The 23,381-nt window shown below is 44.0% G+C and overlaps 1 protein-coding gene across 1 annotated transcript in view; it reads left to right on the top strand.

Annotated features, from left to right (window-relative positions):
• Positions 1–5,434: 5,434 nt before the first annotated feature.
• The window catches only part of GTF2F2 (general transcription factor IIF subunit 2), a 298,375-nt gene continuing 280,428 nt past the window's right edge, over positions 5,435–23,381 (top strand). The window contains exons 1-4 of the mRNA XM_077297362.1: positions 5,435–5,721; positions 18,720–18,793; positions 20,583–20,601; positions 23,100–23,250. Coding sequence (XP_077153477.1) covers positions 5,653–5,721; positions 18,720–18,793; positions 20,583–20,601; positions 23,100–23,250 — 313 coding nt within the window. The 5' untranslated portion in view covers positions 5,435–5,652. The remainder of the gene's footprint in view (positions 5,722–18,719; positions 18,794–20,582; positions 20,602–23,099; positions 23,251–23,381) is intronic.

Consider the following 23,381-nt stretch of genomic DNA (forward strand, 5'->3'; position numbering starts at 1 on the left):
GCAAATGACAAATCCATCAGATTCAGGGCGGCACCTGAATCCACAAAAGCCATAACTGAGTAGGATGACAGAGAGCAAATCAAAGTAACAGACAGAATGAATTTAGGTTGTACAGTACCAATGGTGACAGACTTGGTAAACCTTTTTGTGAGCTTAGAGCATGCTGAGATAACATGAGCAGAATCACCACAGTAAAAGCACAACCCATTCTGACGTCTGTAGTCTTGCCGTTCAACTCTGGTCAGAATCCTGTCGCATTGCATAGGCTCAGGTTTCTGCTCAGAAATTACTGCCAGATGGTGCACAGGTTTGCGCTCCCGCAAACGCCGATCAATCTGAATGGCCAAAGACATTGACTCATTCAGACCCGCAGGCTTGGGGAACCCCACCATGACATCTTTAAGGGCTTCAGAAAGACCCTTTCTGAAAATCGCCGCCAGGGCACACTCATTCCATTGAGTGAGCACAGACCACGTCCTAAACTTCTGACAGTAAATCTCTGCTTCATCTTGACCCTGAGAGAGAGCCAACAAAACCTTCTCTGCTTGATCTACCAGATTTGGTTCCTCATAAAGAACTCCAAGCGCCAGAAAAAACGCATCCACATTTAGCAATGCAGGATCTCCTGGCGCCAGAGAGAATGCCCAATCTTGAGGGTCACCACGCAACAAAGAAATTACAATTTTAACTTGCTGAACAGAGTCACCAGAGGAGCGAGGTCTCAGAGAAAGGAACAACTTACAATTATTCTTAAAGTTCAAAAACCTAGATCTGTCTCCGGAGAACAGTTCAGGAATTGGTATTTTAGGCTCTGACATAGGACTGCGGACTACATAATCCTGAATGCCCTGCACCCTTGCAGTGAGATGATCCACACTAGAAGACAGACTCTGAATGTCCATATCTGCAACTGAATTCAGAACCACCCAGAGATTAAGGGGAAAAGAGAAGCCAAACACAGTGCAGAGGAAAAAAAAAAAGATTACTTCAGGATTTCTCTTCTCCCTCTTCTGCTGCATTAACACTTTATGGCCTGCTGTACTGTTATGATCCTGGTGGTAGGATCTCAAACTGACCTGACACATATACCCTGAATATATAGGACAAGTTCTGGGGATGTGGAAGCTATACTGACCGCAATCCTGATCCTATCCAAACACACTAAAGGCAGCTGTGGAGCGTTACCTGAAATCCTAGATGCCTCGTCACAGCCTGAGAAACTGACTACCCCTAGAGAAAAAGCAAAGACCTCACTTGCCTCAGAGAAATATCCCCAAAGTTTTAGATAGCCCCCCACAAATAATAACGGTGAGTTTAAGGGGAAAACACAAACGTAGAGATGAAACAGGTTTAGCAAATGAGGCCCGCTAATACTAGATAGGCAGATAAAGATAGGTGTCTGTGCGGTCAGTACAAAAACTATCAAAAGTAAACCACGCAGAGAATACAAGAACCCCCACACCGACTCACGATGTGAGGGGCACACTCTGCACCCCAGAACTAACCAGCAAGCAAAGAATCACATAAAAGCAAGCTGGGCTGAACTCATAATATAATGAGAAACGTTTTCAAGGAAATAATGAGAAACTGAACAAGCAAACTTAGCTTCTCATAGCAGGAGACTGGTCACAAGGAATATTCAGGAGAGCACAGGATCAGGACTGAATACACCGACAGCAGGCGACAAGTAAAGGTCCAGGTGAGTTAAATAGGCCCACCCTAGCAGGAGATGAAACAGCTGAGCCCAGCCTTATCGCTAAAGGCCACCAGAGGGAGCCAAGAACAAACTCACACAGTACCACTCATGACCACAGGAGGGAGCCCTAGAACGGAATTCACAACAGGGGCCCATTATTCTGTATGGAGCATTCTATGGGGCCCATTATTCTGTATGGAGCATTATATGGGGCCCATTCTTTATGGAGCATTATATGGGGCCCATTCTTCTGTATAGAGCATTACATGGGGTCCATAATGTATGGAGCAATATATGGGACCCATTGTATATGGAGCATTATATGGGGCCCATTATTCTGTATGGAGCAATATATGGGGCCCATTTCGTATGGAGCATTATATTGGATCCATTTTTCTGTATGGAACATTACATGGAGTCCATTATTCTGTATGGAGCATTATACATGTCCACAATGCCAAAAGTGCCAATACCTTGTTTAAAAACAACAGTATCACTGTGCTTGATTGGCCAGCAAACTCGCCTGCCCTTAACCCCATAAAAAATCTGTGGGGGTATTGTCAAGAGGAAGATGAGAAACACCAGACCCAATAATGCAGACAAGCTGAAGGCTATTAAAGCAACCTGGGCTTCCATAACAGCTCAGCAGTGCAACAGCCTGATTGCTTCCATGCCATGCCACATTGATAGCCTTATAACCCAAGAAAGAGAATGGAGTTCAAGTCCAGAAATTTTAAAAAGGGTATAAATTTATTACAACAATAAATATTGTACACACAAAGTAAACAATACTACAATAAGGGTACTGATAACCATTAGAATTTCAGCAAGAGAAACAGGTGGAAGAAAGTCGGTGGGTATACTAGATATCACCACATATATCATAAGGTAAAGTGCAAAGTGCTTTGTTATAGAAGAGGAAAACATAACCAGGAAAGAGGGATAGTAGGTGTAGCTCAAACAACATTGCTCATTAGCATAAGGATCAGTGTCCTGACCGTATAATGACCTTCCATATCCTAGAAATCTTACCCATAAAGTGGTGTCCTCTGGCTCCCCACCGTGCAGACCCAAATCGCGTTTCGCGTTGGCTTTGTCAGGGGGCAGTCCACATTGATGCAGTAATTGATGCAAAAGGAGCGCCAACCAAGTATTAAGTGCTTTTACTGAACATACATTTCAGTAGGCCAACATTTTGGATTTTAAAACAATTTTTAAGCTGGTGTTATAAAGTATTCTTATTTACTGAATGATTAGTGGGTTTTCATTGACTGTAAGCCATAATCATCAACATTAACAGAAATAAACACTTGGAATAGATCACTGTTTGTAATGACTCTATATAATATATGAGTTTCACTTTTTGCATTGAAGATCTGAAATAAATTACATTTTTTATTATATTCTAATTTGGTGAGAATCACTTGTACATACTATTCACTCTCAGGTCAGGAGAGCCAACGGCCAGTCTGAGGATTGCGATACTCAAGTAATATGGCAGTCTGAGTGCACCCTTAAAACGGGTCTGACATTGTTCCTGGGGGCACTCTCATACTGTTACTGAGGATAGTCTAAAGGTACCGTCACAGTAAGCGACGCTGCAGCGATACAGACAACGATGCCGATCGCTGCAGCGTCGCTGTTTGGTCGCTGGAGAGCTGTCACACAGACAGCTCTCCAGCGACCAACGATGCCGAGGTCCCCGGGTAACCAGGGTAAACATCGGGTTACTAAGCGCAGGGCCGCGCTTAGTAACCCGATGTTTACCCTGGTTACCAGTGTAAAATGTAAAAAAACAAACAGTACATAGTCACCTTCGCGTCCCCCGGCGTCCGCTTCCTGCACTGACTGAGTGCCGGCCCTAACAGCAGAGCGGTGACGTCACCGCTGTGCTGTACTTTCACTTACGGCCGGCGCTCAGTCAGTGCAGGAAGCGGACGGCGAGGGACGTGTGACAGATATCAGAAGGTGAGTATGTACTGTTTGTTTTTTTACATTTTACACTGGTAACCAGGGTAAACATCGGGTTACTAAGCGCGGCCCTGCGCTTAGTAACCCGATATTTACTCTGGTTACCATTGTAAAACATCGCTGGTATCGTTGCTTTTGCTGTCAAACACAACAATACACGGCGATCTGACGACCAAATAAAGTTATGGACTTCTAGCTCCGACCAGCGATATCACAGCAGGATCCTGATCGCTGCTGCGTGTCAAACACAACGATATCGCTAGCCAGGACGCTGCAACGTCACGTATCGCTAGCGATATCGTTTAGTGTGACGGTACCTTAACACTGAGTTATGAGGGTACTCTGTCTCTCTAAATCAGGTCTCACATTGTTTATGGGGGCACTTTATCTGACATGGAGTTTTATGTGTATTGTGTTTCTCTAACTTGGGTCTAACACTCTTAATAGGGGTAGCCAGACATTGAATTATAGGGGTCCTCTGGCTCTCTTAACGGCATGCGGCGTACATGTACGGCACATGTCAGGTCTCTCCCTTTGATGTGGGCTCCAGCAATGAGTCCACATCTTTCCCGGCATATGACAGCTGATTTGAACAGCTGGCATGCGCCCCTAATAGCCGGAGGGTGGCATCGTGACCCACCCATGGCTGTTAACCTGTTAAATGCCACTGTCAATGTCTGACAGCTGTATTTAACTTGATCACGATGGAAGCGCGTCACTAATCCCACCTATCAGCGCCTATGTCACATGACAGCAGGTGACCAATGGGTTGGCATGACAACCTGGGGTCTGCAGCAGACCCCTGTGGTTGTCATTGCCGGATTGCTATGAGTGCTGCCCAGCGGTCAACGCTCATAGCAAGTGTGCATTTCTGTTACATAGAGCAAGGCTGAAGTCCTGCTCTGTGCAGCACAAGCAATCAGATGATAGCAGCTTCTATTCTCCCATGGAGACTATTGAATCAAGTGTAAAGTAAGAAAATAAAAAAAATGAAAAAAATATAAAAGCTTAAATCACCCTCCATATGACCCATTCAAAATAAAACAATAAAAAAAAATACACATCTGGTATCGCTGCTTTCAGAATCGCCCTATCAATATATAAAAAGAATTAATCCTATCGGTAAACGGAGTAGCGAGAAAAAAAAAATTAAAATGCCAGAATTACTTTTTTTAGCCTTTCGCAACATTGCATTAAAATGCAATAATGGGCAATCCAAACATTGTATCTACATTAAAGCGGCATAAATAAAAACATCAGCTCAGCGTGCAAAAAATAAGCCCTCACTCGGCCCCAGATCAGGAAAAATGGAGACGCTACACGTATCGGAAAATGGCGCCATTTCTTTTTTTTTAAACTTTGGATTTTTTATTTCACCACGTAAAAAAGAACCTAGACATGTTTGGTGTCTATGAACTCGTAATGACCTGGAGAATCACAAGGGCAGGTCAGTTTTATCATTTAGTGAACATGGTAAAAGAAATAAAAAATAGTTATGGCATTGCACTTTTTTTTGCAATTTCACCACACTTGGAAAATGTTACCGTTTTTCAGTACACGATATGTTAAAACCAAAGGTGTCCTTCAAAAGTACAACTCGTCCCGCAGAAAACAAGCCCTCACATGGCCATATTGACTGAAAAATTCAAAAGCTATGGCTCTGGGAAGAAGGGGACAAAAAACGAAAGCGCAAAAATGGAAAATAGGCCTGGGATGAAGGGGTTAATCGCGTGTGACTTTCTTTATGGGGCTCCCGCCTCTCCTATTGCGCTGACACCGCTATGCGGACAGGGTGGCTGGCGTTATGGAGACAACGCTCCCTGACAGAAATTCCGGGCGCCGGTAATACCACTACAGAAGCACTAGGGGCAGTATAAACGCCCTAGGAGGTTTGTCCCTGCTCTTTCTCCGTACTCCGTGTGCACCGTCTTTAGTCTTCCCCGTATGCCGGTAATAACACAGTGTTACCAAGAAAACGAGACGACATGTCTGCCGATAAAGGAGAACTGGATCTCAGTGGAGCGAAGCAGAATACCGGCATGTGGCTGGTTAAGGTGAGAGCCTGGCGGCTGCTGCGGCCGGAGGAGTGCAGTGATAGGATCGGGAATGACGAGCGGTGTGTGGTCTGCACTTGTATGATGTCAGGGCTCATACCGGGATTATTATTTATCATTCCTGTGCTCTACTGCGCATGTGCTGAGTGCGATAAGAAATGTACAGAGTATAAAGACTGGTGCAACACATGACAACCAATAAGCGCTCAGCTCTCTTGTTCAGAGGAGTTATAAAGAACAAAGCAGCTTCCTGATTGGCTGCTGGTGGCAGATGTATCACTTCTTGTGTACAGTGTTTGGTATTTGTCCGGATCCATGTAGGAGGGCACAGTGATCCCACCTGTAAGGCCTCAGTGCTGAGCATTCAGCAGGGCGGCCCCAGCCAGTGATGTCTGTTACCTAATAGTGCCACACATTATTAATGGCTAGTACTGATTGCTTTGTTACCATAGATACGGTGAATACCCCCTTACACAGACCAACAATCCCCTGTATGAGCAACTTTGCTTGTGTAAGCATGGCAGTGATTGGTGGACGACTTAGGGTACTGTCACACTCCGCAACTTTCCAACGATCACGACCAGCAATACGACCTGGCCGTGATCGTTGGAAAGTCGTTGTGTGGTCGCTGGGGAGCTGTCACACAGACCACTCTCCAGCGACCAACGATGCCGAAGGCCCTGGGTAACCAGGGTAAACATCGGGTTACTAAGCGCAGGGCCGCGCTTAGTAACCCGATGTTTATCCTGGTTACCATCGTAAAAGTAAAAAAACAAACAAACAGTACATACTTACATTCCGGTGTCCGTCAGGTCCCTTGCAGTCTGCTTCCCACTCTGACTGAGTGCCGCCATAAAGTGAAAGCACAGCACAGCGGTGATGTCACCGCTGTGCTCTGCTCTTACTTTATGGCCGGCAGTCAGTCAGTGCAGGAAGCAGACTGCAAGGGACCTGACGGACACCGGAATGTGAGTATGTACGGTTTGTTTTTTTTTACTTTTACGATGGTAACCAGGGTAAACATCGGGTTACTAAGCGCGGCCCTGCGCTTAGTAACCCGATGTTTACCCTGGTTACAAGCGAACGCATCGTTGGATCGGTGTCACACACACAGTTCCAACGATGACAGCGGGAGATCCAGCGACGAAAGAAAGTTCCAAACGATCTGCTACGACGTACGATTCTCAGCAGGGTCCCTGATCGCTGCTGCGTGTCAGATACAGCGATATCGTATGGATATCGCTGGAACGTCACGGATCGTACCGTCGTAGCGACAAAAGTGCCACTGTGAGACGGTACCCTTAGGCCACGTTCACAGTATCTGTAAGCCTAAATCAGGCATGGAACAGAGGGAAAGTATAATAGAAACACGTCACCCCTTCTGTATCCATCACCCTCTCCTGGTCTTGGCTTACAGGTACTGCACGTGTGAACGTGGCCTTAGAGGCGCATTGATAAGTGCTTGTCCCTATACAGTCCCATTGGGCCGTGTAGCCAGACTTTTGAGTGAATGCAGATTGATGTATTCTCATTGATCAGCGCTCGTTACGTGCAGAGACGTCCCCATGTAAAGGTGTCGCTGGACTTGTCTTTGAAAGAGCTACATGCACATATACATCATTTGGTGTGTAAAATCCTGCATACAAATTCCCGATATTCCATTTTTGTTCTTTATTTTTTTTTTTCTATTTATCTGTCAACGTAGCTGTATGATGGCTTGTTTTTGTTTTGCAGTAATAGTTGTATTTTTGTATGACTCCATTTATTTTACCACGTAATGTACTAAATAAATTAAAAAAATAAATAAAAGCAATTCTCTGTCAATAAGAAAACTTGTAAAGGGTTTTTTTTTTTTTTTTTATTTAGTGGTTTAGACATTTTCGGCAGATTGTTTACAAAAATTGTATTTCAACTGTTTTTTTTGGCAATAAGTCTGTTGAAGTTCTTGTTTTTTTGCATCCTGAGCAGAAAGTTTTATTGATACCAATTAGGCTGGTTTCACATTTGCATTTTTTGCCGCTGCGTTTTTCCTATGTTTAACATTAAAAACGCATGCGTTTTTTTTGCATGTGTTTTGCCACGTTTGACAACGCATGCGTTTTTTCCATGCTTGCGTTTTGTTGCAGAAATGCAACATGTAATTTCTAGAGGCGTTTTTTTGCTTCAAAAAAACGTGTTGCTGTCTATGTAAACGCATGCGTTTTTAAGCACATGCGTTTGTTTGTGTTAAAAACGCATGCGTTTTTATAGAAAAAAACAAGAATACACACTGATAAGCCACCCCCCACCATCAAGGTGATAAAGGGATCCAAACCCTAACCCTACCCCTAACCCTAGGGATCCTAACCCTAACCCTAGCTATTTCTCTTTATAGTGGGTTTTCTTGTTGATTTTGATGATTGGCAGCTGTCACACACTTCTCAGCATGTGTTTCAAAAACAAAAACGCATGTAAACGCGGCAAAACGCCGTGTTTTTTTTCTGCATGCAAAAATGCATGCATCTAAAAAACGCAGCGTTTGCACGCGTTTACATGCGTTTTTTCACCACATGCGTTTGCGTTAAAAACGCTGCGTTTTTAAACGCAAATGTGAAACTAGCCTTAGTGGTATATGTGACGTTTTGATCACTTACAGCCCATTTTATAATTTTTAGTCCTTATTGTCGTTTGATCACTCACTTTATTTTATAATACTGGAGTGTTGCAGTTTATTATTATTTAGTATTATAGTGCCATTTATTCCATGGCGCTTTACATGTGAGGAGGGGTATACATAATAAAAACAAGTACAATAATCTTAAGCAATACAGGTAACAACTGGTACAGGAGGAGAGAGGACCCTGCCCGCAAGGGCTCACAATCTACAAATATAAAGTGAAAATCAAGTTCTCCTATGAAGTTTAGCCCGAGGCTGAGCTTCATAGGACCATCAAGAGGGCAGCGATAGTAAGCCATTGGTGTCGCACGATGATGTGACAGGTATGTATGACCACCGGCAATCGTACCACTTAATGGTTGCCAATAATTAACAGCAGCATGTACTTGGTTAAAAGCAGCGATCGGAGCTCAGTTCTGTCTGTTGCTGTTAAGACACAGATGCCTGCAATGTAATATAGCCGCATGTTCGCTACGTCTAAAGTGCTGCCGTCTATTGAGTGCAGGTAAATCCGCATGTGCTCTCTGAACCGTGCGGATTTACCACATCCAATACATTTCTACATTTGATGTAATTTCTCTTACGGAAACTAGCATCTCCTCAAGAGAAATTGACATGCTGCTTTCTGGAAAGGCGCACCGCATATCAGTGTCCGCAGGTGATCTGCATGCGACTATGGACGCATAGTGCACATGGTATTTCTTGAAATCCCATCTACTATGCTGTAGCATCTGGCCGCTGCGGGTCTGACTCTACTACATAAGTACACAGCGTCAAACCCGCAGCAGTTCCTGATCGTGGGCACATACTCTAAGGTACAAAACCTGATGACTGCGTTTTTTGCTGCAATTTTCAAAATAAGTCAGGAAAAAACCCCATTGTGTGTGTGCATGAGTTTCCTGAAATCTCATAGACTTTGCTGGTAATGTGAAGCGCAGCTTAAAATTTATATAAAAAAAACAACGCTGTTATATTGATTAAAATGATACCTGGGATGAAGAAATCCGTCCTGTGGTTCTTGTGTACTCAGTGTTAGATGTTTTTAGTTAATGAGATGCCTGTGCTACAGGGCAGGACTGTAGTCAGAGTCTTATCTTCCTGCTCTAAGGGTACGTGTCCACGTTCAGGATGGCCGGCGGTATCGTCGGAGCGGCAAACCCGCTCGGCGCCTAGCCCCGCCCCCTTCTGGGACGCGAAGATGCCGGATGTGTTCATTGCACACATCCGGCATCATCGCACCCCTCGCATAGGGCCCTGTGTTATTCCTTGCGGCGGCGCAGCGTCCCTGCAAGGAACACGGACATGCTGCGATCTTAAAAGACGCGCAGCATGTCCGGAGTCGCAGGGCCGACGGATGCGTGTTTCCACGCATAGTGGACACGGGATTTCATGAAATCCCCTCCACTATGCTGGAACATCTGGACTCTGCGTGTTTGACGCTGCGGCCCCACGCAGCGTCAAACACGCAGCGTTTCCTGAACGTGGACACGTACCCTTAGTCAGAGAAATCAAGTAAAGACCTGACCACAGGCCGACCCGAAGCACAAACATGTTCCTCATCACCAAATCAGACTGTTTATGCTTTGGGGCGGCCTGTGGGCAAGTCTTTGGAAGAAATCGTTAGCATATAACATTCTAAATGAATTTCTCATGATCTGCACCACAGCTATGAGGTATACGGGTAAGACTAGTTTAACCATTCTCTTACCTGTATGCCCATAGAAATAGATCAAAATCATCCAGGCGGTCACAGATTCCCTTTAACACTACCAACTTGACAGTGTCTGCAGTTTACTTAGCAAAATCCTGCTGATTAGATTCGCTTTAAGGATAGATCATGTACATGTGATTTCTGACCCAGTTTCACTTTTTGTTCCAAAATGGATTTATGTGAAAGTTTGAACTCATCCCCCACTCACTTATCCTGATTGAAACATCTCATTATCTCCTTCCATCTCCTTTTTGATAATGCTAAATCTCTGCCCATCTCATCTCAATGGCAGCTCAGTGTCCCTCCTCCCTTCTGCTGATGTCTCAAGTTGCTCAGTATCAACAGTTGTCAGCCATACAGGGTGAGGATTGAATACATATGAACTCATACCCTTTATTATCCCCTGCTTCACTATTTAAACCTGCCAATACTCATTGTAAAAAAAAAAAAAAAAAGAATCAAAACCTGCTGTTCCTTTAATGATGATATCCTATCAATAAATAATAACCATCTTATTTCTAGAGAGCCAACATATTCCGCAGCACTTTACATTTTAGAGGGGACTTGTACATGCAATAGACATTACAGCATAACACCTAGATTAAAAATGGATACCAAGAGGAATGAGGGCCCTGCTCGCAAGCTTACATTCTCTGAGGAAAAGGGGAGACACAAAAGGTGGATGGTAACAATTACTTTAGTTGTTTGGACCAGCCATAGTGTAAGAATCGGGTGTTCATGTAAAGCTGTATGTAACAGTACAGACACAGAGGGCTATTAAATGCATAAAGCATGTGAGAACATGATGCGAGGAACCTGGTTATAGTAAAAAGTTTGAATGGGCCACACAGGGATAGTTAGGTTAATGCGTTGAGGCGGTAGGCCAGGCTGAACAAATGCATTTTTAGGACACGCTTAAAACTCTGGGGATTGGGAAATAATCGTATTAACCTGGGTAGTGCATTCCAAAGAATCGGCGCAGCGCATGAAAAGTCTTGGAGACGGGAGTGGGAGGTTCTGATTATTGAGGATGTTAACCTCAGGTCGGTAGCAGAATGAAGAGCATGGGTAGGGTGGTAGGCTGAGAGCAGGGAGGAGATGTAGGGTGGGGCTGAGCCATGGAGTGCATTGTAGGTGATGATAATAAGTTTGTACAGGATTCTGGAGTGGATGGGTAACCAGTATAATGACTGGCACAAAGTAGAGGCATCGGTGTAACGATTGGTGAGGAATATGATCCTGGGTGCATCATTCAAGGCAGATTGGAGAGGGGAGAGTTTGGTGAGAGGAAGACCAATTAGTAGAGAGTTACAATAGTCCAGATGAGAATGAATAAGAAAACAGTACGTTTTTGCAGCTTTGAAAGTTAGAAAGGGTCGAATTCTAGAAATGTTTTTGAGATGCAGATAACAAGAGCGAGCCAGTGATCGGATGTGGGGGGTGAATGAAAGCTCTGACTCAAGTATGACCCCAAGGCAGCGGACATGTTGCTTGTGGGGTAATGGTGGAACCACACAAGGAAATGGAAATGTCCGGCATAGGCAGGTTAGTAGAGGAAGAGAACACGAGGAGTTCAGTTTTTGACAGGTTCAGTTTCAGATAGAGGGAGGACATGATGTTAGAGACAGCGGTAAGACAATCACTGGTGTTTTCTAAAAAGGCAAGCATGATATCAGGAGAAGAGTATAATTGGGTGTCATTATCATAGAGATGGTACCGGAACTCAAATCTACTGATTGTTTTTCCAATAGGGGCAGTATACGGTGTCCTAGGGAGCGGAGCATAGTGAGGAGGAGCTGATGATCTACGGTGTTGCACGCTGCAGAGAGATCCAAGAGAATTAGCAGGGAGTAGTGACCATTAGATTTAGCTGTTAGTAGATCATTAGAGACTTTAGTGAGGGCAGTTTCAGTAGAGTGTAAAGAGCGGAAACCGGATTGTAGTGGGTCGAGAAGAGAGTTATCTGAGAGATAGCGGATAAAACGGGAGTGGACCAGGCGTTCCAGGAGTTTAGAGATGAAGGGAAGATTATAGACAGGTCTATAGTTAGCGGCACACTTTTCGTCGAGGGATTTCTTTTCAAGTAATGGATGTATGATGTCATGCTTAAATGAGGAGGGAAAGATACCAGAAGAGAGAGAGGTTGAATATTTTTGTTAGGTGAGAGGTGACAGCCGGGAAAAGGAACTGGAGGAGTTGTGACGGAATAGAGTCACTGGTGCAAGTGGTGGGGCGAGAAGATGCAAGGAGCCCGAGTACTTCTGTGACTGGTTCAAAATCAGAGAGTGAGCGAGATGCAGTGAGGGAGGGAAGACAGTGCATGGTATGAGGGGATTGGGAGATAATTTCCTGTCGGATATGGTTAATTTTTTACTTGAAATAATTGGCCAGATCGTCAGCGCGGAGAGATCAGTGGTTGGGGCCTGCATTCTTGGGTTGAGTAGGGAATGAACAGTGTCAGAGACGTTTAGGATTATTGGATAGTGAGGTGATGAGGGTGTTGAAATAGGTTTGTTTGGAGAAGTGAAGGGCAGTGTTGTATATTTTAAGCATAAACTTATAATGGATGAAATCTTCGCGTAGATTGGATTTTCTCCACAGACGTTTGGCGCTCCTGGAGCACCGCTGTAGGAAATGTGTTTGCAGCATGTGCCAGGGTTGTCACCGTCTGTGCCAAGTTGTTCTATGTATAGGAGGTAAAGTTTCATCCAGGGCACTTTGCAATGTTTCATTGCAATGCTTCAGTGCGGAATCAGGACATGAGAGGGAGAAGATAGGGGCCAATGATGACTGCAAGTTCTTCATAAATATCCACTGTTCGTGTCACTGATGCAGCAGTTATTGTCCTTAGGGACCATGTGCCATTGGTGGCCATGTCACCCAGAGGCCACTGACCTGCTGCAGTGATAATATGAATCATCTATGAACATAATTTGTGAAAGATGGGCTGGGGACCACTGATATAGCAGGGTAATTAACCGGGAAAATAATGGCTATTTATTTATTTTATAACCTTCCCCATTCTTGACCAAGTCTTTTGAAATTCAGGAAAACCTCTTTAAGCTGGCCATGTGCTGTAAATAACTGTCAGCCAAATCGTGCACTCTCTCTCTTATTAGCTGAGCGTACATGTATTCTAAATTATTCTAAATAGATACAATAATCAAAAAGCACGTTCTGTATATAAAGGCCGGGAGCATGATCAAGTTTCATCTCTCCCAATATGGTAATAATAAAATTGCCTAAGTGGACTACTCCAACAATACTATAAACAACAAAAGCAAAGGAGTAATGAAAAAAACACTAAATAGTAAAATACAAAAATATCCTTTATTAATTGATCACTCAAAATAAAAAAAAAAATAAAATAAGACATATTACAGAAATCAGTAGGAAAAAGGAGGAAACAAATAGGTACACTAGGGGAAGGCTGTAGGTCCAAAGTAGGACATTCAGCTGCTCAAAAACAATGCTCAGGTAGTGTCACTTTAAGGGTATGTGCACACATTGCGGATTTCCTGCAGATCCGCAGGGTTTTTTACCGTGCAGAAACTCTGCAGATCCGCAAGTGATTTACAGTATAATGTAAATCAATGAGAAAAAAAAAACGCTGTGCTAATGGTGCGGAAAATTCCGTGCGGAAATGCTGCAGATTAAAAGAAGTAGCATGTCACTTCTTTTTTGCGGATCTGCAGCGTTTTTGTACCCATTCCATTATAGAAATCCGCAGGGGTAAAAAGCGTATTAAATCCGCAGCAAATCCGCACAAAAAACGCGTCAAATCCGCACCTGCGTTTTCTGCCAGGAGATGCAGAATCCGCACCAAAAAGTCCTAAGCCTAATCCGCAACATGTGCGCATAGCCTAATAGCTATCATGAAAGATTCATACAAATCGCCTATGTGCTGCCCAATTGTATACTGCTGCAATAAAGTAAGAGCTTACCCATCATGAGTCTGGACCTGGAGCGGCCTTCCCACAGCCCCTGACGCGCGTTTCGTGTGCTCGCTTTATCAAAGGGGGAGTGATGTATTCTACACCATGTTCCAAATTATTATGCAAATGACATTTTTCTCGGATTTTCCTGAATGGTCGGTGCAAATGAGTCAGTCTAATAAAAGTCATCACCCGTTAGAGTATACATTGAATTTTATTGAAGAAACCTCCCAATGATAATCGTATAATCTCCAAAATGAATAAAAACTCAAAATGCACTGTTCCAAACTATTAGGCACAGTAGAAGTTCTAAATATTTGATATGTTTTAAAGAACTGAAAGTGCTCATTTGTGGAATTTGCAGCATTAGGAGGTCACATTCACTGAACAAAAAAGCTATTTAACTCCAAAACATCCTAACAGGCCAAGTTACATGTAAACATAGGAACCCTTCTTTGATATCACCTTCACAATTCTTGCATCCATTGAACTTGTGAGTTTTTGGAGAGTTTCTGCTTGTATTTCTTTGCATGAAGTCAGAATAGCCTCCCAGAGCTGCTGTTTTGATGTGAACTGCCTCCCACCCTCATAGATCTTTTGCTTGAAGATAATCCAAAAGGTTCTCTATAGGGTTGAGGTCAGGGGAAGATGGTGGCCACACCATGAGTTTATCTCCTTTTATGCCCATATGTTGTGAATTAGACTTCTTGGCTCCCTCTGGTGGTTATTAGTGATATGACTCTGGGATTTTCTTTCCTCAGTTTGCACCCACCTGGGTCGTTAGTCCAGGGGTGTTGCTATATAAACCTCCTGGATCCTTAGTCCAGTGCCTGGCATCGTTGTAATCAGATCCTTTTTGTTTGCTCCTATCTGCTGGTCCTGGTTCGTGCAAAATTAAGCTAAGTCCTGCTTCTTTGTTTTTTGGGTTATTTGCTTGCTCTCATTTTTGTCCAGCTTGTACTAAATGTGATTCCTGACCTTGCTGGAAGCTCTAGGGGGCTGGTGTTCTCCCCACGGGCCGTTAGACGGTTCGGGGGTTCTTGAATATCCAGCGTGGATATTTTTGATAGGGTTTTTGCTGACCATATAAGTTATCTTACTATATTCTGCTATTAGCTAGTGGGCCTCTCTTTGCTAAATACCTAGCTCATCCTTACGTTTGTCTTTTCCTCTTACCTCACCGTTATTATTTGTTGGGGGCTTGTATCCAACTTTTGGGGTCTTTTCTCTGGAGGCAAGAAAGGTCTTTCTTTTCCCTTCTAGGGTTAGTTAGTTCTCCGGCTGGCGCGAGACGTCTAGAATCAACGTAGGCACGTTCCCCGGCTGCTGTTATTTGTGGTGCTAGGATTAGATATATGGTCAGATCAGTTACCACTGCCCTATGAGCTGGTTTTTGTGTTTGCAGACTTAGAAACTATTTCTGAGACCCTCTGCCATTGGGGTCATAACACCCATAGCAGCCAATGAGGTTTTCTTTGCAGCATGAGATGGTGCATTGTCATGCATGAAGATGATTTTGCTCCTGAAGGCACGTTTCTGCTTTTTAGACCATAGAAAAAAGTTGTCAGTCAGAAACTCTGTTTACTTTGCAGAGGTCATTTTCACACCTTCAGGAACCTTAAAGGGCCCTACCAGCTGGTTCCCCATGATTCCGGCCCAAAACACGACTCCTCCACCTCCTTGCTGACGTTGCAGCCTTGTTGGGACATGGTGGCCATCCACCAACCATCCACTACTCCATCCATCTGGACCATCCAGGGTTGCTCGACACTCATCAGTAAACAAGACTGTTTGAAAATTAGTCTTCATGCATGTCTGGGCCCACTGCAACCGTTTCTGCTTGTGAACACTGTTTAGGGGTGGCCAAATAGTAGGTTTATGCACCACAGCAAGCCTTTGAAGGATCCTGCGCCTTGATGTTCGAGGGACTCCAGAGGCACCAGCAGCTTCAAATAACCGTTTGCTGCTTTGTAATGGTATTTTGGCAGCTGCTTTCTTAATCCACTGAATTTGTCTGGCAGAAACCTTCCTTATTATGCCTTTATCTGCATGAACTCTGTTTGTGCTCTGTTTCAGTCACAAATCTCTTCACAGTATGATGATCACTCTTAAGTTTTCATGAAATATCTAATTTTTTCATACCTTGTCCAAGGCATTGCACTATTTAACACTTTTCAGCAGCAAAAAAGATCCTTTTTATTTCCCATATTGCTTGAAACCTGTGGCCTGCTTAATAATGTGGAACATCATTTTTAAGTAGTTTTCCTTTAATTAGAATCTCCTGGAAAACTAATTATCACAAGTGTTTAAGATTGATTTCAGTGATCCATTGAGCCCTGAGACACAATACCATGCACGAGTTTATTTGAAAAACAAAACAATTAAATCTTTGACACTTAAATCCAATTTGCATAATAATTTGGAACACGGTGTAGATAGGGCGAGAGGAGTGAGCTGCTACCAGTCGCCTCTGACGGTGACCTATTTTACTTGAGAGCAGAAGGGTCACAAGTTGAAGTTCAATTGCCTGATTCTTTGTCGGGGCACCCCCTCCCCCCCCATGCACAGTAGCTGGACGGCTGCTGCATCTGAAACTATGAATTGTCCTCAGAGCTCAAATGTGTCTGTAATAACTTGAATTGGCTAAAGCCAAAAATACTCCGAGTTCTGTGGACTCATGAACTGGACTGTGTACAGCAGTGCTTCCCAAAGTCCAGTCCTCACAGCCCCCCACAGGTCATGCTGTCGGGATTTCTTTACTATTTCACAGGTAGTAGAAGCATCAAGGCATCAGGAACTCTCTCTCCTGTGCAATTCTATGGAAATTCTGAAAACATGACTTGTGGGTGAGGGACAAAATCTGTTTAAAAAGAAAACCATATTTCTGCCCTCAACCCCCACAAATGAAAATATTTTTTGTTGTTGTTTTTTTTAGTCTAATATGTCCAGTAACTATTCTGAGTTGTAGGCTATGTTCACACCTTCAGTATTTGGTCAGTATTTTCTATCAGTATTTATAAGCCAAATCCAGGAGTGGGTGATAACTACAGAAATGTTGACGTGTTTCTATTATACTTTTCCTCTGATTCTTCCACTCCTGGTTTTGGCTTACAAGTATTGAGGTAAAATACTGACCAAATACTGGTAGTGTGACCATGGCCTTAAAGAGATCCTTAAAGAGATTCTGTCATGTTGCAAAATGGTATGTGATCTTCAGGCAGTATGTTATAGAGCAGGATTAGCTGATCAGATTTTTTTTATTTTTTGGGGTGGAAAAGTGTCAGTAAACCTTGCATTTTATTCATGGAAATCCCCGATGTTTGTGCGCATATGAGTCCAGTTGGCGGTCCTATTCAGAGATTGACAGATTCCCTGTATGACTGTGCTTTCAGAGATAACTGTAGGAAATAAATGAAGCGCACTCTGCTGTGTTGGAGGTGCAGGCTGAACGTGGGCAAAGTCCAATATGTGACGTCCCCACAGACGGCGGTGGGCACGCCATATACTACATACACCCATGGAAGAGCCCCAGCGGGGACTTCTCTCCATTTTCTTGGATCTTCTATACAAACTTTCCCTACCCATAAGTGAGGTTTGACAAAGACCCGGGTAGGGTTCAAACATAACGGCTGTTTCCTCTCTCGGCTTTCAGAGATAGCTGTCAGTCACTGAGTAGAACCGCCCACTGGACTCCTATACATGGATCACCAAGGATGCCAATGAATAAAATATAAGTTATGCGGAATATTTTCCATCAAACCTTAATATAATTCTGTTCAGCTTCTCCTCTGCCATCCACAGATTGGACTACATGTACAATATGACAGGTTCACTTTAAGCTCTATAAATTGCCATCCAGTCTTAGGAAGCTGTTACTACTTACCAGCGTTCTGCTAGTACTATTGGTGCCGGAACTGCCTTTTTCTCACTTTGCTCCACGTTGATCTTGTCCAATGGATTGCCCCAGAGGAAAGCCAATTTTACTGTTAGGCCTGTATGACGTTTGACAGAAAAGAGGAGGCGGATTACACCTGACAATGGACGGTGGTCAGCAAGCTACAAAAGGAGACACTTAGTGGCCGGCACTTTGGTGAGATTTTTCGAGAGTAAGACAATAATGTACTGAAAATTGCATTATATAATAAATGAGACTGAGCTGACTGTGAGTACAGCATCCATTGACTACATTGTCCTTGGCAAATTTACTTTACATGTGAAGCAGAGAGAGCAATGAATGATCTTCGGAACAGTCTTATATTTCAGAGAGATATTTAGGAAACATCAAAATAATCCATTTGGCTGCATTTGGTTGCCCGACAGATGCTGTCATGTACGTTCCGTGGTACAGAACAGTGCAATTCCTCCTGGCACATTGCTGTCAGAAGCTGAATCCTGGCATTGAGCACATAAACATTCACTTGCTTTCATGTTTTCTCATTTCTTCTGCAAACGTTTCTTTTGATATTCAAATACAATAGACCTCTATCAGCCGAACAAGGCCTATCCGCGCTGACTTAATCCAGTATTTTTAGCCTGTTTGCATTTTTCAAAGAACAGACACTTTGGGTATCCGCATCGCTAATCGGCGCCATCGGATTTGTTTACGGCGACAGAAATGTGTTATTTACAGAAGTGTGATTTCTTTCCTTATATTTGTGAAGTGCTCAGATTTAATGGACACTTGTTCTTTCTGCAGCTTCCAAAGTACTTGGCTCAGCAGTGGGCGAAAGCCTCAGGAAGGGGCGAAGTTGGAAAGCTGCGAATCGTCAAGTAAGCCAATATTTTTCTGGTTGATGAACTATGATGACATCAAACGTTGACCCTAAATCACTGCTCAGTAATGATGGATGATTTTGTTATCCTTGCCACACGTTGACGATAAATCTGCTTTGATATTGTAAAAAAAAATAATAATTTTCCCCTAGTCTCAAATGAGCATGAACTTGGCTGTTACTGTCAGTGAGCTAAAGAATCCGTCTTCCTATTCTGAGTAAGAGATTTGCAATCTAAAGATTCCTTAACCCCCTAAATGAAAAGTTTGCGCTTCCGTGCGGTCGCCGCTCACGTCAAATCGCCGCATGCAGACGCATCCGCATACAACGCACGTGCGTACCCTATGTTAAAGATAGGTATGCAGGGCAACGCAGGACGCATGGAGAAGTAGGCTGGGCTTCAAGGAGGAAGAAGGGAGGGAGTACGCTGCCATCCGCAGCCCTGCCCACCGCAAATGTGAGAATAGCCTTGGGCTACTTTCACACTAAGGGTGCACGACGCAATGCGTTGTGCCGACATAGCGACGCAATGCGTTGTGCCGACGTACCGACGCATGCTGTGAAAAAAAGCACAACGGGGGCAGCAGATGCAGTTTTTCAATGCATCCGCTGCCCCATTGTGATGTCCGGGGAAGAGGGGGTGGAGTTTCGGCCGCGCATGCGCAGTCGGAAATGGCGGAAACAACACACAAAAAAAGTTACATGGAGCGTTTTTTTGTGCCGACGGTCCGCCAAAACACGACGCATCCGTCGCACGACGGATGCGACGTGTGGCAATGTGTCGCTAAGGCAAGTCTATGGAGAAAAAACGCATCCTGCAGACAACTTTGCAGGATGCGTTTTTTCTCCAAAACGACGCATTGCGACGTGCGTCGTACGACGCTAGTGTGAAAGCAGCCTAACACAATCACATCCCCAATTATAATATGATGTTGACACTTATGTAGCCGCATTATTTTAGTTTTGTTTTTATTTTCCCCCTCAAAATGATTTCAGCTTGTTTCTCAATGGATTTGTACAGATTATGGGTGATATTAAAGGTGGAAAGATTTAACTCGTAATGATTTTTTTTTACATTACAAAAACCTGGCATTTTAGCAGAAGTGTGTAGACTTTTTATATCTATTGTCTCATTCTGGAGATCCCAGCACATTGGTGCATTACATGGTCAGCTCAATGTGTAATGCCGCCATTTTTGTCCCTTGTCACATTGACCTTTTCCCTGTTTGAGGTTCTTTTGCTGTTTGTTTTGGGATATGGATGGAATGTAAATCTACACAGCCATGTTTTTGGCCCTCACTGATATCTGTATTTCCCGCTCAGTCCAGACAGACATGTGACCACCGCAGCGGTGACACTTTATAGTCATCTGTGTGGCCAGTGATTGGTTGCAGTGGTCATAGCCTGTCTGGTCTCAGCTGGATGTACAGATTCCACTGAGAAGTATTGCAGCAGGGAAGTGGTAGGAGATTACTTATTGTATTACTCTACAACATATCTGTGGTCGGACTTCTGTCACAACAGCCGTGCTTTTATCATGGCTTGTTCACCCTGCACATCGATCTTATGTTTGCGTCTCTAGACATGGGTCATGAACTAATTTTTTTAAAGCAATTTTCACAGATAATTTGCTGATAGCTTTTTTTTACAAAATGTTAGTTCTATTCTGATAAATTGCCAATGAAGAAACAAAAGTGATTTCCTCCTGTATGATCTTTAGGATTGTAAGATTATGTAACATTTTAAAGTTTTTTTTTTTTCTTTTTTTTTTTTTCCCCCCCATGCAGAAACCAAGGAAAAACGGAGGTAAGCTTTGTATTTCTATTATCAAGCTATACTGCACATTATATATTTAATAAGACTGAAGCGAGACACACAAGTAAATGTATACATGTGCCAAGTTCACCAACAACAAATGTTCATGGCAGTAAAGGGTTTTCATGAATGGAAAACCAGAATCTGGCCAGTTGCGTTTTTGGCAGTAGAACTACTTGCTGATTTGATCCTGACATAGCGATTCATGAGGAAAATATGTGAACTCCAGCTGATGTATGTGAATGACGAGCTTAAAGGGGCTCACAGCATGAAGCCGTGACCATCCCTGATTATAGCGCATGATCTGCTCAGGCGGGGTAGTTCTCAATATTCCTAATCTATGACTCCCGTTATCACCCCAGTATAACATTGAGCTTTCTCCCCTTAGTTGTTGGGGCTTAGTTAATAGAAGTGATTAATATTCTACACAATTCTTTCAATGACTTCAGCAATCTCCAGCTTAGCAAAATAACTCTAATTCCGTATTTAATTTACAAGGTGAAAAAGGAAAACTGAGATTATGCAGCAGACCATGGACCTCCATTACATATAGTGAGGCCCGTACCTCATCTTGGTCTCTGTCTGGCGATGGCCAGGCATTATCTTGGTCTATATCTGGTGATGGCCAGGCATTATCTTTGTGTATATCTGGTGATGGCCAGGCATTATCTTGGTCTCTGTTTGGCGATGGCCAGGCATTATCTTGGTCTCTCTCTGGCGATGGCCAGGCATTATCTTGGTCTATATCTGGTGATGGCCAGGCATTATCTTGGTCTCTCTCTGGCGATGGCCAGGCATTATCTTTGTGTATATCTGGCGATGGCCAGGCATTATCTTTGTGTATATCTGGCGATGGCCAGGCATTATCTTGGTCTATATCTGGTGATGGCCAGGCATTATCTTTGTGTATATCTGGTGATGGCCAGGCATTATCTTGGTCTCTGTTTGGCGATGGCCAGGCATTATCTTGGTCTCCCTCTCTGGCGATGGCCAGGCATTATCTTGGTCTCTCTCTGGCGATGGCCAGGCATTATCTTGGTCTCTGTCTGGCGATGGCCAGGCATTATCTTGGTCTCCCTCTCTGGCGATGGCCAGGCATTATCTTGGTCTCTCTCTGGCGATGGCCAGGCATTATCTTGGTCTCTGTCTGGCGATGGCCAGGCATTATCTTGGTCTATATCTGGTGATGGCCAGGCATTATCTTTGTGTATATCTGGTGATGGCCAGGCATTATCTTGGTCTATATCTGGTGATGGCCAGGCATTATCTTTGTGTATATCTGGTGATGGCCAGGCATTATCTTGGTCTCTGTTTGGCGATGGCCAGGCATTATCTTGGTCTCCCTCTCTGGCGATGGCCAGGCATTATCTTGGTCTCTCTCTGGCGATGGCCAGGCGTTATCTTGGTCTCTCTCTGGCGATGGCCAGGCATTATCTTGGTCTCTCTCTGGCGATGGCCAGGCATTATCTTTGTGTATATCTGGCGATGGCCAGGCATTATCTTGGTCTCTGTCTGGCGATGGCCAGGCATTATCTTGGTCTATATCTGGTGATGGCCAGGCATTATCTTTGTGTATATCTGGTGATGGCCAGGCATTATCTTGGTCTCTCTCTGGCGATGGCCAGGCATTATCTTGGTCTCTCTCTGGCGATGGCCAGGCATTATCTTGGTCTATATCTGGTGATGGCCAGGCATTATCTTGGTCTCTCTCTGGCGATGGCCAGGCATTATCTTTGTGTATATCTGGCGATGGCCAGGCATTATCTTGGTCTCTGTCTGGCGATGGCCAGGCATTATCTTGGTCTATATCTGGTGATGGCCAGGCATTATCTTTGTGTATATCTGGTGATGGCCAGGCATTATCTTGGTCTCTGTTTGGCGATGGCCAGGCATTATCTTGGTCTCCCTCTCTGGCGATGGCCAGGCATTATCTTGGTCTCTCTCTGGCGATGGCCAGCCATTATCTTGGTCTCTGTCTGGCGATGGCCAGGCATTATCTTGGTCTCCCTCTCTGGCGATGGCCAGGCATTATCTTGGTCTCTGTCTGGCGATGGCCAGGCATTATCTTGGTCTCTCTCTGGCGATGGCCAGGCATTATCTTGGTCTCTCTCTGGCGATGGCCAGGCATTATCTTTGTGTATATCTGGCGATGGCCAGGCATTATCTTGGTCTCTGTCTGGCGATGGCCAGGCATTATCTTGGTCTCTGTCTGGCGATGGCCAGGCATTATCTTGGTCTCTCTCTCTGGCGATGGCCAGGCATTATCTTGGTTTATATCTGGCGATGGCCAGGCATTATCTTGGTCTCTCTCTGGCGATGGCCAGGCATTATCTTGGTCTCTGTCTGGCGATGGCCAGGCATTATCTTGGTCTCTGTCTGGTGATGGCCAGGCATTATCTTGGTCTCTGCCTGATGAGAAAGTGTGGAAAGTCATGTATAAGCCATAAACCGAACCTGAAGACATACTGAATTGAGCTATTTTCTTACAGGTCTCATTTACTCTAATTGAAGAGCTCGCTAGTATACAGGATATTGGAGGAAAACCGGCTTCAAGTTTTGTTACTGCTCCCAGGGAACATCCTTTTCAATTGCAGAATGTGGGAGGACAGACACTAACCGTGTTCACCGAGAGCTTATCAGGTGAGATAGCCAAGATTCACTTTCATACGAGAGCACAAAGTGAATTGTATTTTCTGTAATAATGGAGCCGTGATCGAGACACTACAGAATGTTATAAGCCATTATGCTTTCTATGTAGCTCTAAGGTTATT

Source organism: Ranitomeya variabilis, chromosome 3 (genome assembly GCF_051348905.1).
Source record: "Ranitomeya variabilis isolate aRanVar5 chromosome 3, aRanVar5.hap1, whole genome shotgun sequence".
NCBI lineage: Eukaryota > Metazoa > Chordata > Amphibia > Anura > Dendrobatidae > Ranitomeya > Ranitomeya variabilis.